General features: G+C 51.7%; 2 protein-coding genes across 2 annotated transcripts in view; both read left to right on the top strand.

Annotated features, from left to right (window-relative positions):
* The first annotated feature begins 4753 nt into the window (after positions 1-4753).
* CDK18 (cyclin dependent kinase 18) overlaps positions 4754-19847 on the top strand; it is a 41506-nt gene continuing 26412 nt past the window's right edge. The window contains exon 1 of the mRNA XM_083878260.1: positions 4754-4833. The gene's annotated coding sequence lies outside the window, so the exon portion shown is untranslated. The remainder of the gene's footprint in view (positions 4834-19847) is intronic.
* On the top strand, positions 7066-9855 carry LOC310919145 (uncharacterized protein). Its single transcript, XM_083878330.1, has 2 exons — positions 7066-8085; positions 8203-9855. Exon 2 carries the CDS (start codon positions 8445-8447, stop codon positions 9399-9401), a length of 957 nt encoding a protein of 318 aa, XP_083734456.1. The 5' UTR covers positions 7066-8085; positions 8203-8444; the 3' UTR covers positions 9402-9855.

Raw genomic sequence — 19847 nt, 5'->3', positions numbered from 1 at the left:
TTTTCCCCAGATTTAAGAAGGAGCAGCTCCTGGTGGGTGATTTTTGGGGCCAGGAGGAAATCCCAGGACTGTTCCACGGGGTCAGGACCAGCCCAGAACTGTCCCTCGGGGTGTTTTACATCCCACTCCTGGCTGGATATGGCTCAAGCCAGCCCAGAGCCTTTGGAGACCAACACCTGCAGCCCTGGTTCTGTGCCTGAGATGTTTTGGTTTTCTGAAATTCTTTTCCCAAAGAATTTTCTGTAAACAGGAGAAGTGTTTTTGCAACTGTACCTTTGTTATTCATTCCTTTCCCTAGGAGGGACTTCTCCTTGATGTCCCTCTGGTCTGACCAATGGGAGTGAAGAGGTTTGTCTTTGTGTCACCAATCCAATTGGTCTGTGTGAAACAGTATAAAAGGGAGACACATCCTAAAAATAAAGGACTCATTTTCAGCCTCCTGAAGTTCAGAATCTGTGTCATTGTAGTGTAAAACAGCATCAACCCCTCCCCTCCTGTCCCCTCTCCTGCCCTGCACAGCCGGGCCGAGGTGACAGGGGACACCCGACACAGCACAGGAATCCCTAAAAAAAAAAAAAAAAAAAAAAAAATCAATCTGATTTATGTCAGAAAGGGGAGCGGCTGTGGGCTGAGACCCAGCTGGTCTGGGAGGGGACAGACCGGGAAATGTATGACCATTCCCAGTGTGGGATACACCAGAAGGAGGAGAAAGAGGAGAAAGAGGAGAAGGAAGAAAAAAAGGAAGAAAAAAGAAGAGGAGAAATGAAGAAAAAGGAAGGAGATGGAAGAAAAAGGGAGAAAAGAGAAAGGAAAATATAGGAAGAAATATTAAAGAAAAAGAAGAGGAGAAGGAAGAAAAAGGAGAAAAAATGAAGGAGAAGGGGAGAAAAGGAAGAAAAATGAAGGAGAAGGAGAAGGAGAAGAGAAGGAGAAGGAGAAGGATTTACTGGGCAAAGTCTCTCCCAGCACGAACTGAGGTGATCATAAAGTCTTGAAGTTTCCCAGACAGACTCATTTTTTAGGGACATTCCCGATTACAACCAGCCCATCTTCATCCCTGATTTCCCTCACACCTCCGTGAGGGTCTGCAATCACAAAAAAAAAAAAAAAAAAAAAAAAAAAGAGAGAGAGAGAGAGAGAAAACTACCTCAGAACTCCAAGTAATTCTATAAAACCCTCACAAACCCGTGGCAGTTTTGTCTGCCCTCTGCTCGGCCATTCCACTGGCACGTTTGGAAAATGCCCTGAGGCTCCCAAATTCACTGCAGGGATCACAGAGCGCCTCAAGTGGGTGCCAAGTTCAACCCCGGCCACCTCAGAGGGCATGAGGAAAATATCAAGGGACTCTTTGCTTTGGGATTTCACAGGTGAGGCGGCCCCAGCCCCCTTAACAGCCTCGTTATCCCCTCTCAGACAGGCCCTGCTCCCCGATCTCTGCCCTTCGAGCACTCCTGGCCCTCAATCCCACAGCTGGGTGCTCTCCTGTGGCCCTGGTTTTGTGCCTGAGGTGTTTTGGTTTTCTGAAATTCTTTTCTCAGGGAATTTTCTGTAAATAAGAGAAAATTTTTGTTGTTCATTCCTTTTCCTAGGAGGGACTTCTTCTTGATGTCCCTCTGCTCTGACCAATGTGAGTGAAGAGGTTTTGCCTTTGTTTCACCAATCAAGTTGGTCTGTGTAGAATAGTATAAAAGATAGACACATCCCAAAAATAGAGGAACGAATTTTCATTCCTTTTCCCGAGGAGGGATTTCTTCTTCTTGCTGTCCCTCTGCTCTGACCAATGTGAGTGAAGAGGTTTGTCTTTGTGTCACCAATCCAATTGGTCTATGTGAAATGGTATAAAAGGGAGACACATCCCAAAAATAAAGGAGTCATTTTCAGCCTTCTGAATCTCGGAGTCTGTGTCGTTGTGGTGTAAAACAGCGTCTCTCCCTCTGCTCATCTCCCTCCTCCGGAGTTTTCACAGCAGTCCCCAGCAGGCTGGTGACTGTAATCTGTGTTTGAGAGGAATGTCCTGCAATCCCTGGCTGCAATTTGTGTTAGTGAGGAATGTTCTGCAATCCCCAGCACACTGGTGGCCGTAATTTGTGTTTGTGAGGAATGTTCTCAATCCCCAGCTGCAATTTGTGTTTGTGAGGAATGTTCTGCACCATCGAGCAGCTGGTGTGCCCCAGAGCTCACACGGCTCTGCCCCCTAATAGCTGCAACATTCCTGCCCTTTGCACGTCGCTTTCTCTTCATGGCTTCCTCTGAAGCTCCATCTGGGGCCTTCACCTTTAATTTGCCGGGGCTTTTCCTGGGAATCTCTTTCCCTTTCAGTTTCAAGCCGGATTTACAGCGCCGGGTGCTGGGAGAGGTGTGGCAGCAGGACCGAGCTGGGAACGACACAGAAATGAGAACGAGATTGTCAGAAAATGCTCGAGATATCTCCCCCAGGGTGACATCTCCTCGCTAAACAGAGCAGACGGGTGAATGTGGAAGTCGGAGCCTGGGATGTTGAAAAAACCCGCCCACGGTGCCCGTTTGTACAGGGAGCAGCAGGAGGGGCCGTGCTGGGCACTCACAGGGAGAGAAGTGTGCTGTCCACAGGAGCAGGCACTGAGTGACATGGGCTGAGGGCAGGCGGCCACAGGGGCTGGCCTGGGGGTCACAGCATGGCCCTGGGTGTCACAGCACGGCCATGGGTGTCACAGGTGTCACACACAGCCCTGGCTGTCACAGCATGGCCCTGGGTGTCACAGCACGGCCATGGGTGTCACAGGTGTCACACACAGCCCTGGCTGTCACAGCATGGCTCTGGGTGTCACAGCACGGTCATGGGTGTCACAGCAGGGCCCTGGGTATCACAGCACGACCGTGGATGTCACAGCAAGGCCCTGGGTATCACAGCATGACCGTGGATGTCACAGCACGGCCATGGGTGTCACAGCTTGGCTCTGGCTGTCACAGCACGGCCATGGGTGTCACAGCACGGCCCTGGGTGTCACAACAGGGCCATAGATGTCACAGAACAGCCCTGGGTGTCACAGCCAGCCCTGGATGTCACACAAAGCCTAGACATAACAGCTCTGGATGTCACAGCCCTGGATGTCACACACAGCCCTGGGTGTCACAGCCCCAGCTCATCACTCACTGTTTCAGCTCCTGCTCTCACTGCAGAGCAGCTCTGGAAGGTTTTACCCCACTCCCAGGGCACTCAAACCTTGTTGAGGGCCTTGGGGGCGCTGCCCTGGGACAGGCTGAGGTGACCAGAGGAGACGGATCCTTCTAGAACATCCCTTCCCTCCACGGGGGCTCGGATTTGACGCTCCTGCCGCGCCATCTGGGAATCAATTCCCCGCTCCTCGAGGTGTCTCCCAGCCAGCCTAGTGCTTCTAAGATAAGAAATGAGACTCAGCAAGTCCAGCAAGACTCCCACGTTCAAAAGGAAAATGGGGAAAAGGAGTTTTGGCAGCAGCAGGACTGAGGAAGCCTGAATTTGTGTCTCCTGGACAGTTTTGGGTTTTGTTTTTTTTTTTGTGGAATATCCACATGTGGAAAGAAAACCCCAAATGCTTCCTCCAGTAGGATTTTCCTGCACAGAACTTGTGTCCCCTTCCCTCCTCCTCCTCACCAGCCCTGCCATGTCCTCTGTGTTCCCAATCTCCACACTCTGTTTGGATGGATTCTGTGCCTTCCCTGCCCTTCCCCACCACCATCACCCTCCACATCCCCCAAATTTCGGCCCTAATTGCCAAAAGCCCGCCGACAGACAGGGCTGCGTGTGCTGAGGATTAATATAGCCCAGGCTATAAGAAATTAATTACTTTCAGGCAGACAACGTTGGCACCTCCAGTCAGCCTGATTTATTTCCACGGCTGCTCTATTTTTGGCGAACACAGAACGTTTGACTAAATATACGACAGCGAGGGGCTGGAACGGGCGGTGGAGCCGCCGTTAAATCCACAACCCCGAGAGGGTGAGACCCCCCCAGGGCTGCGGTCCCGGTGCCTCGGGCCGCCCCGGATCTCCCGCATCTGCCGAGAGGCTCCGGGAGGAGCGGGAGGAGCCGCAGGAGGGAGCTCCCCCGACTCGTGTGTGTGTGTGTTTGTGCTCTCCGTGCGCCGCTCCTGCCCGGGCCGGCGGGGCCGAGCCGGTTCCTTATCCCGGGGCTGCGGCGGGGAGGAGCCAGCGCCGAACGGAGCCGAGCGCCGGCAGCGCTCCCGCACCGCGCCGGGTCCCGCATCCCGCACCGCCCCCGGCTCCGCTCCGGCTCCCCCGGGACGGGCACCGGCACCGCTCCGGTCCCCCGGGACCGCCACCGGCTCCGGCTCCGCTCCGGCTCTCCTGGTACCGGCTCCGGCCACGTTCAGGCTCCTCTGACACTGACTCCGTTCCGATCCCCCCTGCTCCGGTACCGGCACCGCTCCGATCCCCCGGGACCGGCATTGGCACCCCTCCTGCTCTCCCGGTACCGACACCGGCCACGTTCAGACTCCTCTGGCACCGACTCCGTTCCGACCCCCCTGCTCCGGTACCGCCTCTGCTCCGACCCCCCTGCTCCGGTACCGGCACCGCTTCGACCCCCCCGGGACCGGCACCGGCTCCGCTCCAATTTCGCCGGCACTGGCTGCGCTCCGGCTCTCCCGGCTCCGGCACCGGCACCGCTCCAACCCTTTTCCTGCCCCGGCAGCGGCAGCGGCACCTCTCCAGCTCCCCCGTGCCCCGGCCCCGCTCGGTTCCCGGTGCCGGCCCCGCTCCCCGGCGGCTCCCGCAGCACCGCCCCCGCCGTGCCCCGCAGGAAGGAGGAAGGGACACGGCAGGAGGGAGGGAGAGCGACCTGCTCGGCGGCCGGTGAGTGCCGGGGTGACCCCGGGCCCTGCCCGCCCTCCCCGAGCCCCTCCGGGGGTCGCGGCCGCTGTTTTGTGACCGGCGGGGCACCGGGGGAGGGGAGGGCCGGAGCTGGAGGTGCGGGGAGGGAGGGCTCAGCCGGGCACGGATTTGTACCTCGGTGTTCCCTGGTGCGGGAGGGAGATCCCTGCGCGTGTTTGGTCCTAAACCTGTTTTAGAGAGCTCAGGTTAACCCCAGTATCGGATTTGTGATGGGCACCGCTGGCAGGGGTCCCGCTGGCAGGGGTCTGGGGGTGTGGAAGCGCCCGGGGGGGACACTGGGCTCTGTCCCTGTCCCTGTCCCTGTCCCTGCCCCGGGGTGGCAGCTCGGCAATTCCCCTGGCGCTGCAGTTTTGGGCGGGCTGTCACAATCAGCTGCATCTCTCCTGTTGCTGTGACAAGTTTCCCGGGGGTGTGCCCTGGAATTTCCCCCCCCCCCCCTTCCCTCCCTGTCCCCAGACAGCCCCTGGAGAGCTGCCCTCCCTCCCTCCGTGCCAGGCCAGCCTGAAAGGCTTTAACAGCCTCGGCTCTGCCTGGAAAAACAACCTGGGCCCGGCGTGTTGGCACAGTGGTGCCATCAGCTCCGGCAGGAGGGAAAGAATCAGGGTCAGGCCTGGGGGTTGTGCTGTGCATCCTCAGTGTGGTGTGAGACTCATACGAGTGACACGAGAAGTTGCGTGTGGAGTAAAAGTGAAAAAACCCCTTAAAAATATAAATTTTAAAGGCATTCATTAATGATTTTTAACCCCAGTGATGTATTTGCTTTGCCTGCAAGTGACACGAGAAGCTGGGTTTGGGGTCGAAGTAGAAAATACCTTAAAAAATATAAGTTATAAAGGGATTAATACTTGGGGAAGGTGCCCGAAGGGGAAAAGCTTTGAACAAGCGTCAGGCAGAAAGTTGGAGCCTCTGGATGAGGTTTGTGGAAGGGCAGGAGCCATTCAGACGGGGCCCAGCGTTAATTAATTCCCTCCTCGGTGGTTGTGGGGCGGATTTTTTGGGGTGTGGGTGTGGGATGTACTGACACATGGGGCTGAGATGTGGTGAGTGCAAGCAGAGTCCTGTTCTCCAGCCGCACCAGGCTGTGACAGCGCCTGTGGGCCGGGGGATAGCTCGTGGAAAGCAGTTCCCAGGCTCCTGGAGAGATTCCCTTCAGGAATCCGGCCCTTAGGTAATGGACACGGTGTCAGCAGCACACACAGAGACCTCAGTGCATCTGTGGTCTGGTGTGGAGCCTCCTTTCCTCCCCAGGAAAAGGTGAGAGGGGATGTCCAAGAGTCCCAGAAGGACGAGGCAGGAATGGGAAGGCACCTGGCTCACCCCATCCATGAACTTCCTCGGTGTGTGAGGCACCCAGTTCAGAGTTTGCTGCTTTCTGTCACGCCAGAAGATTTCTGGAGCAGGTTTTGGTGTCCAGGCTCCAGGCAGGGCTCGCAGATCTGTTCCCAAGTTCCCAGGCTTACTCACTCAGGCTGGAAAATATCAGTACCACATCCAAATGGGAGCAGTTAATAAATGAGTAGTGGAACAACCTCGCCAGCAATCCTGGGAGTTCCTCCTCTCTCATCCTGCTAGGATAGAAAGAGAGAAAAAAAAAAAATTACAACTAATCAGGGCTCTGGAGATCTCCCCCTGTCCGTGGCCTTCCCAAGGATTCCGCCTGGCCTTGGCCACGTCACCATGTTGTCCCCATGTCCCAGTTCCCCCATCTGTTAACTCTTGACCTCGCTTTGTTCTCAGGGCTTTGCTCCCTGAGCTCCGCTGAGCTTTGGGATGCTGGCAGGGCTGGGGAGCCCTGCAATCCTCCTCTCCAGGCCCCTTTCAGTGAGGCAGCTCTTTGTGGAGCCCTGAATGGACCCTTCAGAGGGGCTGTGCTGCTGACAGTGACAGGGGGTGTCACACATTCCCAGTTACAGGTGGCTGGAGTGCAGTTGGCTGCTTTTTATTGCCTTCCAAACGAGCTGCTGCTCCAAATCTTGAGCTGCTGCCTCTGGTGTGCATCCCTTGCCAGTGTCACTTGTCCCTTGGGGACAGGCTGGGGCACAGAGGGGGCTGCAGGGGACACTTTTTGCCTTCCCTGGGTGGCACTGGATGAGAGCAGCTGCATTTTGCACAGGGTAAAACACAGAGGCAGAACAGCTCAGGGTGCTCCAGGGAGCCAATTCTTCTGTCATTGTAGTCAAAAGGGTGGAGGGATTGGCTACTACTGGGTGTGTATGTCTTTGGTAGTTTTGTTAATTGCTCTTAAATCTTGTACAAATCGATAAATTTTACTATCTGCTTTCTTAATGGCTGGAATTGGGGTGTTGGATTTGGACTCACATTGCACTAACAGACCGTGCTGCAGGAATTTTTAAATTACAGATGCCAGTCCCTTACAGTTCTCTAATTTCAAAGGGAATTGTTTTTTCCTGGTGTGGCTCCTGGTTTGAGTGCAATACTCACTGGTTCTGCTCTGGTTTGGATCTTCCTGGGATACCACTGGCCTGCTCTATTGGATTTACCACATTTTTAACTTTAGCAGGGATTTCATCAATTTTTCCCTGTATAAAAAGTGCAGCAACTTGGACAAATTTAGATTCAGGAATTCCTTGTACTTGTTTCAGCCTTCCAGGCAACACAGGGAGTTTAGATCCCTCAGATCCATGAGGATCTCTCCATTCTCCCTGTCCCACCAGAGCCCTGGGTGTCCTCTCACCACATTAAAACCTCCACGTTGCAGTTTCTACTGAGACCATCATCCCCTTGCTCCAGCCTTCCAGAAACGAGCGCTGGGTCAGCCCCTGCAAACCCTGGGACATTCCTCTGGCTTCCACAGCCCTGAGCTTTGGGCCAGGAGGGCTGAGAACCTCCAGAGGAGCTGTGATCTGTGTGTTTGGAGTCATGTCCAAGAGGAGTAAGAGCTTCCAAAAGGGCTCGTGCTCTGTAGGAACCTCCCAGATTCCCTTTCCATCCCCAGGGAAACTGAGGCAGCTCCTTCAGGCAGCAGGGCAGGGGCTTGGCTCAGCTCAGAGGGGATCCTGAGCCTGCAGCGAGTCCTGCTCTGTGTAATTCATGTGCTGACACCCAAAAGCTCGTCTCAGCTGGGCTGGGTTTGCCTCTGTGCAGGCAGGAGAGTGATGAGAGGGCTCTATTTGGGATGGGCTGTTTAGGAAAGGTGTTTGAGAAGGCTGTTTTTTGGATGGGCTCTGTTTGAGGAGGGCTCTGTTTGGGGAGGTGTTTGGGGGGCTCTGTTTGGGAAGGTGTTTGAGAACGTATTTGGGAAAGCTCTGTTTGGGAAGGTGTTTGGAGGGCTCTGTTTGGGAAGGTTCTGGGAGGGCTCTGTTTGAGGAGGGCTCTGTTTGGGAAGGTGTTTGGAAGGGCTCTGTTTGGGATGGACTCTGTTTTGGAAGGTGTTTGAGGAGGGTTCTGTTTGGGAAGGCTCTCTTTGGGGGGCTCTGTTTGGAGGGCCCTGGGCTGTCAGTGAACCCTGTCCAGGCAAAGCTTTGCCCCTCTGGCTCTGCTCCCCTCCAAACCCACCGGCTCCTGCTGTTTGTCCAGGGAAATCCTGATGGCAGGAAGAGGCCCGCTGATGGATGTGGCCCAGATCCCAATCTGGTGAACAATTAACTCCGCGGAGTCGTTCTGTAATCAGCCCCAGCATCTCCTGCCCTCTCTCAGCCCGGGGCTCTTTCCGGGGCAGCGTTTTTCCCGCAGCCAGCGCTGCTCATCTGCTGGTTGTTTGCTCTTTCCCTCCCAATCTCTGTCTCCCATCTCTCGGCAAGAGAAGCTGCTGCGGGATTATTTTGGGGCCACAGAGAGCCTGGGGTTCATCCCTTCTGTTGCCACCACCTCTCATCTCGTCCTTCTCCTCCCTCTCTCCACGCAGCTCATCCCATTCCCAACCTCAGCCCCGTGCTCCCTCCTGGCTCTCCTGCTGGTTCAGGGATGAGCTCCAACAGCTCCAGCTGGATTTTCACAGCCACATTCCCCTGTGGAATGGTCCTCATCCCTTCCTGCTGGATCCCTGCTGGAATTCTGGGCGTTCCTTCCCTCACCTGGGCTCTTGTCAGAGCTCCAGGAGGTGCAGGAGCTGCGGGGATGCAGCTCGGGGAGCACAAGGATGCTCCAGAGGGTTGGATCCCGCTGCCAGCACCAGCAATTCTGCCTTTATTTGGGTTTTTTTCTTTCCCCTTTTCTGCCATCCCCGTGGTGCTGGGGGCAGGAATAACTTGGGAACTGTTCAGAGGGGGCTGTTTGAGCAGCTGTTTGCAGAGATTGCTGCTCTTTGGGATCCAGGTGGGACATTTTCAGGGATTTCAGTTGGGTTTGCTTCCCTTTCCTCTCCCCGTGTGGGTTTAAACCAGAGACAATCCCTCATTTCTCACCCCCCATCCCCTGGGGCCTGCAGGGCACAGCAAAAATCAGAACTTGAGCAGCAAATTCCCAATGCAGAGCTGTCCCTGCCACCTCTGCTGGGGCTCCTGGCTCACCTGAGCTGCTGCTGTGGTGCAGAGAGGGGGAAAACAGGATGGAGTGGGGTTGGAGTCTGAGTGCCTGTTGGAGTCAGAGCTCCTCTGGGCACCTGCAAGGACACTGCTAACGAGGACCCTCCAATTAATGGCATTTTCAGTTAATTATTTTGTCAGTTTTTAATTTTTTAATTTTTTTTTAACTTATTTTGTTGGTGACACCCAAATGTTCCACCCTGGCACCGCCCTTGTCGTCTTCATTTGTCAGCTGGGAAACTGAGGCACAGAGTTCATCCCTGGCCTGAGGAAAATCCCATTTTCTGCCAGCTCTGGATCTCAGACCTGAGGCCTAAAACTCTCCCCAGGCTGTGTTGATCTGAATCAAACAGCTCCTATCTCGCTGTGCTCTGGGGTTTTATGAATTTAATTCATCTTTTGGGCAGCATTTCAGTGTTTTTATTACTGAACCCTCTCCATGAACCCTCTCCCTCTCTTTCTTCCCCAATCCCTGAAATCCTCAGCCATTTCCTTTAAAACCACCCAAATTTTCCCAGCTGGAGCAGGGCAGGGCACTGCCTTTGGCCAGTTTTTTTGTGGTGATTTTGCCCTGAATCGCTCCATTTAAAAGCAGAGGCTGCTGAAGCCGACCATAAACACCGAAAAAAAATCAAAATGTCCCTTTTTTTGGGAAGCAGGGAAACATTCCCAGTGTTCCATTTATTTCTGCTCTTTCTCCATTTCCCTCTTAACGCTTTCTTTTCTATTTAATTATTCAGGCAACATTAATTTGCTGGTCACTCAAGGGTTGGGATTCCTGATCCGGGGTAGGAGAGGGGGGATTTATCCTCAAAACACCCCCCCAGCTTTTCCCTCTCTCCTGTTGCTCCCAGCACTTCCCACTCTCAGAGCTGTGGCTTTTTTTAGTTGCTCAATCTGACGAGGTTTGTGAGCAGGAGCTTTGGTTCTGCACCCGGGAACACGCACAGGAATATAAATTCGGCACTTCGGGGTTGGTTTTTCCCTGAATTCCAGCACGGAACATCACCTGGAGTTTGGTTTTGTGCCGTCTGTCAGTGGGATTATTGGGTGGAAAAGCTTTTGGGTTGGTTGTTTATGGGCCAAGCCTGTGCTGGAGCAAATGTAGATCCAGAGGGATCTTCAGGGGACTTCAGGAACTGAGGATGCAGTTCTGATCCAGTGGATCCATGATCCACCAACAGCAGAACCAAGGAAATGGTCTTGGTTTGCCTGGGGGCTCTGAGGAGGTGGAGGAGGAGGCAGAACTGGGGGTTTTGCTGCTCGTTTTGGTTATACCCAGAGTCTGGTTTGTGTTTTGTCCAAATTAAAATGCAGGGAGGGGTCTCTGTGTGCCCAAACTACTCCTGGGATTTAATGAATCTCTCCAGCACCACCCTCACACCCTCCTGCCTGAGCAGGGGCTCCCAAAGGCCCTGGGAAGAGCAGGAGCAGCAGGAGTTGTCCCATCTCTGTCCCCTCACTGTCCCATCCCTGTCTCTGCCCTGTCCCCACTCTCTCATCAATCTCCCATCCCTGTCCCCTTATTGTCCCATCCTTGTCCCCTCACTGTCCCATCTCTGTTCCTGCCCTGTTCCCTCACTATCCAATCCCTGTCCCATCATTGTCTCATCCCTGTCCCATCTCTGTCCCTGCCCTGTCACATCCCTGTCACAATCCCTGTTCCTGCCCTGTCCCCTCACTGTCCTCTCCCAGCCTGCCCGGGACGTTCAGGACTCCCCCAAACCCCACCTGCATCCTCACAGGATGGGCAGAGCCCTTTCCCCACAGCACTGCTCTGACAATCCCAACTGGGGCATTTTATTTCCAACCAAACCCGGCCGAGCCCCCGAGGGGGCGGCAGCGATTTCATAAATCCCCGTGAGCAGCACGTGCTGCGCTCTTTAAGCGCTTAATCCCCCCCAATCTCTCCTGATTAACGATTAATTGTGCCGCTAATTGCGCTATCACAGCCCGGCCAGCTGCAGCAGCCGCACCAGTGTTGGACCAGATCACAACTGGAAGCATTGGGACAGGACCTACTCAGAGCATCCCTCATCTCCTCGGAGTGATAATCCCGCCTTATCTCTCCAGCCTTTCCTTATCAGCTGCGAGGCAGAAGAGGAGGATTGGGGGTGCCCTGCTCGGTGCCATCCCTGTTTTCAGCGTGGATTTTTCCCTCCACTCCTATAAAAACGACATGGAAATTCCTCTTTGTGTTCTGATATGGAGTGGGGGGAAAAGTGTTGGAGCCCAGGGCACCCTGGGAGGTCACAGACCTCGGCAGAGGGGCCTGAGAGCCGAGAAAGGGGGTTTGAATCCTGGCCAGGGGGTCTGGGCTCTGTGCAGAGGGTCTGAGACCCTGGCACAGAGCCCAGGAGGACACAGGCTTTGATTTCAGTCCATGAGAAAAACTTCCAGCACAGAGAGGAATTACAAGTCACAAAGGTGTGACAGACAGAGGTGTGGTTAATCACAGGGTGGGAAATTTGGTAGTTTTGGGATTCTTAGAAAGGGGGAACGAGATGGAGGATTTAGGGTGGAACCCTGGGCTCTTCTCCTTCTCCCTTGGCTCCATTTCCTGCAGTGACATGGGCACGGGGTGGTTTGAGGGGATTGGGGCAGAGTAGAGATGACCCTTCTAGTCCAGGCACTGGGCATTGGTATGGAATGGTAAATAACAGACACGTATATCTGTATAAAAGCAGAGTGACCTCCCATCACGGGGGGAGTCACATCGTGCCTGAGCTGCTGTGAACACCTTGGCTGGGGACAGAGAAATTGTAAAATAAGAAATAATAAACAACTCGAGAAACCAGAGAAAAAACAAGACCTCGAGACCCCAACTCATTCTCACACCAGACCCAAAGCCTTCCGAGGGCAGAGAGGGGGCAGAAAAACACCCACCAGAACCACCAGCCTGACTCTCGGGCAAAAGAAAACAAAACCCGAGAAAAAGGACAATATTTGAATTTATTTCTGTTATTTTATTCCTCTCTGATGCACAGCAGGCTGTGCCTCTCTGCTCCTGACAGCACCCAAGGCCTGGAGGAGTTTTTTCCTGGGGGAGATCCCTGTCCCTGGTGCTCCTTCCCCTCTGTTTATCTCGCTCTGGGCTCTGTTATCTCTGCAAGGCTCGTGCAGAACCGGCCTGGCTCAGTAAGGACATCGGGGCCTTCGCCAGGGAGGCTCTTAAAGGACAGGGTTTGGGGTAAAAGTGAAAAAAACACCTTAAAATATAAATTATAAAGGGATTCATTAATGATTTTGAACCCCAATGATGTGTTTGCTTTGCCTGCCAGTGACACGAGAAGCGGGGTTTGGGGTAAAAGCGAAAAAAAACCCTTAAAAATATAAATTATAAAAGGATTAACTAATGATTTCCCACCCTGATGATGTATTTGCTTTGCCTGCCAGTGCCACGAGTGACACAAGAAGCTGAGTTTGGGGTAAAAGCAAAAAAAACCCACTAAAAATATAAATTATAAAGGGATTAATTAATGATTTTCCACCCCAGTGACGTGTTTGCTTTGCCTGCCAGTGCCACAAGAAGCTGGATTTGGGGTAAAAGCAGAAAAAGACTCTTAAAAATATAAATTATAAAGGGATTAATTAATGAGTTTGAACCCCAGTGATGGGTTTGCTTTGCCTGCAACTGACACAAGAAGCTGGGTTTGGGGTAAAAATGAAAAAAACACCCTTAAAAATATAAATTATTATGGGATTAATTAATGATCTTGAACCCCAGTGAGGTGTTTGCTTTGCCTGCAAGTGACACGAGTGACACGAGAAGTTGGGCTTGGGGTAAAAGCAGAAAAAAAACCCCCTTAAAAATACAAATTATAAAGGGATTAATTAATGATCTTGAACCCCAGTGATGAGTTTGCTTTGCCTGCAAGTGACACAAGTGACACGAGAAGCTGAGTTTGGGGTAAAAGCAAAAAAACCCACTAAAAATATAAATGATAAAGGGATTAACTAATGATTTTCCACCCCAGAGATGAGTTTGCTTTGTCTGCCAGTGACACAAGTGACACGAGAAGCTGAGTTTGGGGTAAAAGCAAAAAAACCCCTTAAAACTATAAGTTATAAAAGGATTAATTAATGTTTTTGAACCCCAGTGATGTATTTGCTTTGCCTGCCAGTGACATGAGAAGTTTGGTTTGGGGTAAAAGTGAAAAAAACCCTTAACAAATATAAACTATAAAGGGATTAATTAAGATTTTTTAATCCCAGTGATGTATTTGCTTTGCCTGCAAGTGACACGAGTGACACGAGAAGTTGGGTTTGGAGTAAAAGCAGAAAAAAAACTTAAAAACATATAAATCATAAAAGGATTAACTAATGATTTTCCACCCCAGTGATGAGTTTGCTTTGCCTGCCAGTGCCATGAGTGACACGAGAAGCTGAGTTTGGGGTAAAAGCAAAAAAACCCTAAAAATATAAATGATAAAGGGATTAATGACTGATTTCCCACCTCGTTGATGAGTTTGCCTTGCTGCCAGCCCCACAGGGGTGACCCTGCAGCCCTGGGGACATGGGGCTGGCCTTGGCCTCCTGGCACAGGTGGCATTTACAGTTTAACAAGGAACAAGGTTTATCCAAACACGAACAGGCCTGGAAGAGTTTCCTCCTCGGGAAAAGGGAGCAGAGCTGGGCAGGAATAATCTGTTTATTGCACCCATGATCTCTCTGTTCTCTCACCTTTTTCTTAACTCGGAAGTGAAATCAGAGATCATTTTAGTGAGTGGATTTTAATCCATAAAAAGTGGATTTTTCTTTGAAAGTTTTCAGGGGCAGCTATAGAAAAACTTTTAGAAAAGTTTATTTTTTGAGAGATTTTTTTAGGTTTTATAATTTTTTTTATTTAGATTTTATATATATATTTTAGGTGTATCTTTTTATAGGTTTTAGGAAATTAATGTAATTGATAAAAAGTACTGATTAGGATGACAAGTGATGTAATTTTTTTAAGTTAAGTTGGATTTTTTGAGTCTTTTTTGGTATTAGTTGTACTTTGGCTTTAAAAACATATTTTGAAATGTTCTCAAATTTGTTATTTCGGAAGAATTAAGGTAGTGTTGGGGTCTTGTATTTTCTGGGGTTTGGAGTTTTTGGGTGGGTTTTTGGTTTGTTTTTTTTTTTTTCCTTAGAGAAAGGCTGTGGAAAATCACTGGCAAAATCAGCAATTAGTGCAAAAAAACTACAGAGCTACAAATGTGTGTGTGAAAAATACAGAATGCAGAAAACATAGAAAACATAAAAACCATAGAAAATAGAGAACATAGAAAAGAAAAAAAAAAGGGGAAAAAAGCAAAATGGCATCAATTCTCTCTCCTGTGTTGGGATCAAAGGGAAATTTTAGGGGTCGTGGTGGTGCTGGAGATGATTTTAGGGTGGATTTTAGGGAAGGAGGGTTCCTGGGAGGCAGAGCCTCAGTGGGTTTGGGATCCTGAAAAATCATCACATCCCTGGGCAGCCCTTGTGCCCCCCTGAGCTTGGGGGAAACGAGGAAAAGGAGGAACAGAAGGATGAGGGAGGGCTGTCCCAAATTTTGGCAGCAGGGATGTCCCAAAACCTGGAGTTTTGGCAGCAGCAGGGATCCCTCGCTGATTGTGCTGCCCCAAAAGGGTGTTTTTGTCCCCCTGGGATCCCTGGAGGCCACCCCGTGTGGTCCAGGAGAGGTTTCAGCCCCCTGCCCCCCTCCAGCAGCTCCGGGGGATGGAAATTCCTGATCCCCAGAGGGAGCAAGGGCTGGGAGGATCCATTTCCTTATTGAGGCAGCAGGGCCAGGCCAGGAGGAACCCACGGACCCCATGGACCCCACAGACCCCACAGAGCCCGCAGATCCCACCGATCCTGCAGATCCCACAGACCCTACAGACCCTTACAGACCTCACAGACCCCACAGATCCTAAAGAACCCACAGACTCCACAGACCCTACAGATCTCATGGATCCTACAGACGCCACTGATCTCACAAACCCCACAGAGCCCACAGTGCCCACAGATCCTACAGACCCCATGGATCCCACAGAGCCTACAGACCCTACAGATCCTAAAGATCCCACAGATCCCATGGACCCTACAAATCCCACAGACCCTACAGATCCCCACAGAAGCCACAGAGCCCACAGACCCCACTGACCCCATAGACCCCACAGATCCCTACAGACCCCACAGACCCTACAAACCCTATGGATCCCACAGACCTCACAGACCCCACAGACCCTACAAATCCCCACAGACCCCACAGATCCTACAGACTCCATAGATCCCACAGACCCCACATCTCATCCAGCTGGGGCTCTGAGATCATCAGGATGAGGAAGGGTTGGGATGAAAGGATTTCCCTGCAGGATTTCCCTTCCTGAGAGAGAGGGATCAAAAAATAACCCCAAATCGCAGCTCCTGCTGTGCTGGGAAACCTCTGCTTCCTCCAGAGGCTCCTCCTCCCTCCCTGTGGCTGCTTTTCCCTCCCAAGGCAGAGGGAAAATTCCCAAAAATCCCTTCCCGAGGGGAAAACATCCCCACACGCGCTCGGGGATGGCCACGGGGCCGGTTTAAGGTTTAATCCCGGTTTAGCTCAATCCTCGGCAGGGGGAAAACCTGGCAGAGTTCTCTCTCTCCTTCCCAAGCAGGAGGGCCTGGCAGGGCTTTAGATAAAACCCATTTCAAGCCCAGGGTTTGTTTTTTGGGGTTTTTTGGGGGGAGTTTTTTTGGTGACTTTAACACCAAACCGTGGCACTGCTGCTCCAGAGATTTGTCCCCTGGGGGGATGCCCAGGCTGGGACTGGGAGTGACAGGAGTGGGGACAGGCGGGTCAGGAGCATCTTCCCATTTAATTTCGTCCCTGCTGAGCAGGAAAACCTGTCCCAGGGTGGGTTTGGGATGGTCGAGGAGCTCCCAGGAGTTGCTGGCAGAGGAGGGCAGTCATTCACAGTTTGAAAGAATGACAGGTTGACGTGGGGTAAAGTAGGAAGGCAGTTCATTATGATTTGGGGGTTTTTATAAGGTTTAGAATTTGGTCAAGGATTGGCAGACGAGAGAATCACCTCTCTGACCCCAGGGGTCCATTCAGAAATCCATCACAGAGAGGGATGAAAACAATCTACTTTTGTTTATGTTACATTTTTATGTTCCATTTGTGAGAGACTCCACTGGAAGTACCTGAACAGGATCATCAGAAGGGTTTTGATCAGGGCAACAAGGGAGCACAAATCCCACAGGAGTCACTCTAGCTCTTCCTCCCACTGCCAGGACGTGGAAATCCAGGTGGCTGAGGAGCAACACAGGCAGAGATTTCAGTGGTGGTTTTTTTTTTTTTTGTTTTTTTTTTTTTTTTTTTTTTTTTTTTTTTTTTTTTTTTTTTTCCTAGCCCTTTTTTGGAAAACTCTGCCCCTTCTCAGGGGCAAAACATTTCCGGTCTCCTGGAAAATCCAATGGCAAAGAGCTGCTGGTGGTGCTGCTGCTGCTCCACAGAAACCTGCGGGGTTTGTTTAGATTCCAACTGGTTTTGTGGGTTTTTTTCCCTAAGGAATGTAATCCCATCAAGAGCCTTTGTGGCCAGGATCCCTCTGGAGAGGCTTTTCCCCAGGATCTGCCTTGTGTGCTGCTCGTTGTGCCCCTCCTTTCCCCTGTGCCAGAGGTGTGGCTGCATCTCCCAAATTCCCCGGGGCTCTCCAGTGTCCAGGATGTCATTCCTGCCTCTTTATATATCTTTTTTTGGCAAGGGGAGCCGGGGCTGGGATCCCTGTGCTCAGCTGTCCCTGCTGGCTCACACCCACAGGTCAAACCCAGATTCCCAAAATTCTTTTCCCCATTATCCTCATTTTGTGCCCAAATTTCCTTTCAGCCTCGTTGTCCTGTACCAGGAAGAAGGTTTGGGTCACAGGAGGAAAATTCCCGTGTTTTGTGTTCAATAGTGAAAAAACCTCTCCTGATTACTGCAGGAAAAAACAAATTCTGATTTTCTGTGAATTCTTATCTTGCAGACGAGCCTGCAGCTCTGGGAGCCCTGTGTGGGCTGGGGAAGGAAGGAAAGTCTAATTAAAAAGGGGGGAAAAAAGGAAAAAGGAGGAAAAAAACAAACTTTAACAGGGCAGCAGACCCAACACACCCCAAGAGAGAGGAGTGGGCGACAGCCTTGCGCAGGTTCATCCTCTGGGAATGTTCCTGGGGGAGATTTGGGCTCTTAATCCCAAATGAGAATTTGGGAATAAGAGCCCAAAATGTGGATTCTCCTTCCCCATCCAGCCACAAAGAAAGGGCAAGTACTGAGAGCCTCAACCCCGAGTTAAATGGAGAGACAGAATAAAGAGAGGAGGTAAAAGATATAAAATCAGAGATGAAATCAGAGATGAAATCAGAGATAAGAGAGAAAATAATCAGCCAACAATCAGCCGAGTGTCACAAAAACAAGGACCAGGCTCATTTTTTGCTGTTCCTCCTCAGGAGTTTTGTTGGTATTCCAGCAGCTCCTCAGGGCTTTGAAGAATTCAGGATGTGCCATGAAAGGATGGCAGGGTAAGGTGAGAGAAAAGGAGAGGGAAAAGCTGGATCTTGGACACTTCCAGGAGCATCCCTGAGCTGGGAGGTGCAACCCCAGGATGGTTCTTTGCTTCCATAGGGGAGTCCCAGCCCAGATCCTTGTCACAGCCCTGTGGGAGCACGGCAGAGCCCCCAGGAGAATTTAAATTCCATCACAAACACTTTAAATTTGCACAAATACTTTAAATTCAGTCACAAACACTTTAAATTCACTCCAATACTTTAAATTCAGCCTCACGTCCTCTAAATTCAGCCACAAATACTTTAAATTCAGTCACAGGTACTCTAAATTCAGTCACAAACACTAAATTCAGTCCCAATCACTCAGAGAGTCAGGAAGGGTGCTCTGTGTCTGAGGGGAAATATCCTGCTCAGAGTTTTGCTGAGATTTCCCACTGCCAGCCCTTCCAGAGCAGAGCAGGGGATCCAGAGGCTGTGAATCCCTGAACCCAGGGACCCTCAGAATCCTCAGGATCCTCAATCCAGGCTGCTCCTGATGCCTTGGGAAGGCTGCCCTGAAACAGAGACTGGACAGAGCTGGAGAATAAAGTAGAGATTTATTAAAAGGCCTTTAGGATACACCTTGGTCAGGACAAGAGCCTGGCCAGGGCTGCACCCAAGGTGGACCCAAAATGGTCACAAAATGGACAAACAGCCATGAGGTCTCACACTTTTATAAATTTTGGTCCATTTGCGTATTGGAGTTTAATTGCCCAATTCCAGCTGCAGGTTGTGAGGTCCCATCCTTCTTGTTCCTCCCTCCAGCCCCCCTTGTTTGTGCTTTTGGGCCTGAAAGTTGTCCTTAGTGTGCAGCAGGAAAAGGATTTGTTTTGTGTCCCTGCTGTGTGCAGAGCTGAGTGACACTGACTGTGAGCTCAGGGCTGCACCCCTGGGCACCACAGAATCTGAAATACATGAAATTTAAAGTCTAATTAAGGCGTCACTCCTGCCCTGGGGGTGCTGAGTGTGCCAGGGAAGGGTTGACAGGGCAGGGCAGGGACAATGCCAGCCCTGAGCTCCCCCAGCACCGCGGTGGCCCGAGTGGCCCAAGTGTCCCCATTGTTGTGGCAGCTGAGCACTGACCACTCCTCCCAGGTCAGGGAATAAATGCCCAGTGTTCCGAGCTGCTGGAATAATGGGATGTCTCGCTCAGAGCTGCCCTGAGCTCAGCCAGGAGCCAAGGGAGAGCTGAGGGCACGGAGAAAAGCAAACTATCCCGGGGCAGAACAAAGATCCTTTGTGTGCTCCCCTCACTGGGCTCGTTGTCAGCTCCAAACCGGGAATTGCATCCAGCAAAGGGCTCCCCTTCCCCTCCCAGCCCTGCTCCCAGCACAGGTTGGAATCCCATCCCTGGAAGTGTCCAAGGGCAGCTTGGACCAGCCTGGGATGGTGGGAGGTGTCCCTGCCCATGGAAATGGGATGAGATTTAGGATCTCTCCCAGCCTGATCCATTCTGTGAGTCTGGGAATGGCCTGGCAGGGAGTTTTCCATGGATCTGCCTTTCCCAGGCTGTCACCGTGTTCTCCTGGCTCCCAGAGCATGGCTTTGACTGTCACTGTCCCTTAACGACAAATTCTTGACTGGAATTCTGCAGAGGAGGGATGGGAACTGGAATTTTGCAGAGGACGGGAGGGAAGGGAACTGGAATTTTGCAGAGGAGGAATAGGAACTGGAATTCTGCAGAGGAGGTTAGGGAACGTTGCTGTGCCGGCTGCTGGACACCGCAGCCCGAGGTCCCACATCCCAAGGGAATTCAAACCAGCTGGAAGAGAGGGAGGAGGACGCGTGTCCATCATTCCTGCTTTATCCCCGTGGCATTCCAAGAGTGGGAAATGCCTCAGGCATTTCCTAGGAGACCATTTGTCCTCCCGAGCCTCCTCCCAGCTCCAAAATTGGGATTAAATCCTCTCCCAGCACAGGGAACCCTCCCGGCTGCCACAATCACATTCCTGCCCATTCCCG

Source organism: Zosterops lateralis, assembly GCF_965231275.1.
Source record: "Zosterops lateralis genome assembly, chromosome: 26".
NCBI lineage: Eukaryota > Metazoa > Chordata > Aves > Passeriformes > Zosteropidae > Zosterops > Zosterops lateralis.
This window is presented reverse-complemented; position numbering and strand designations above follow the sequence as displayed.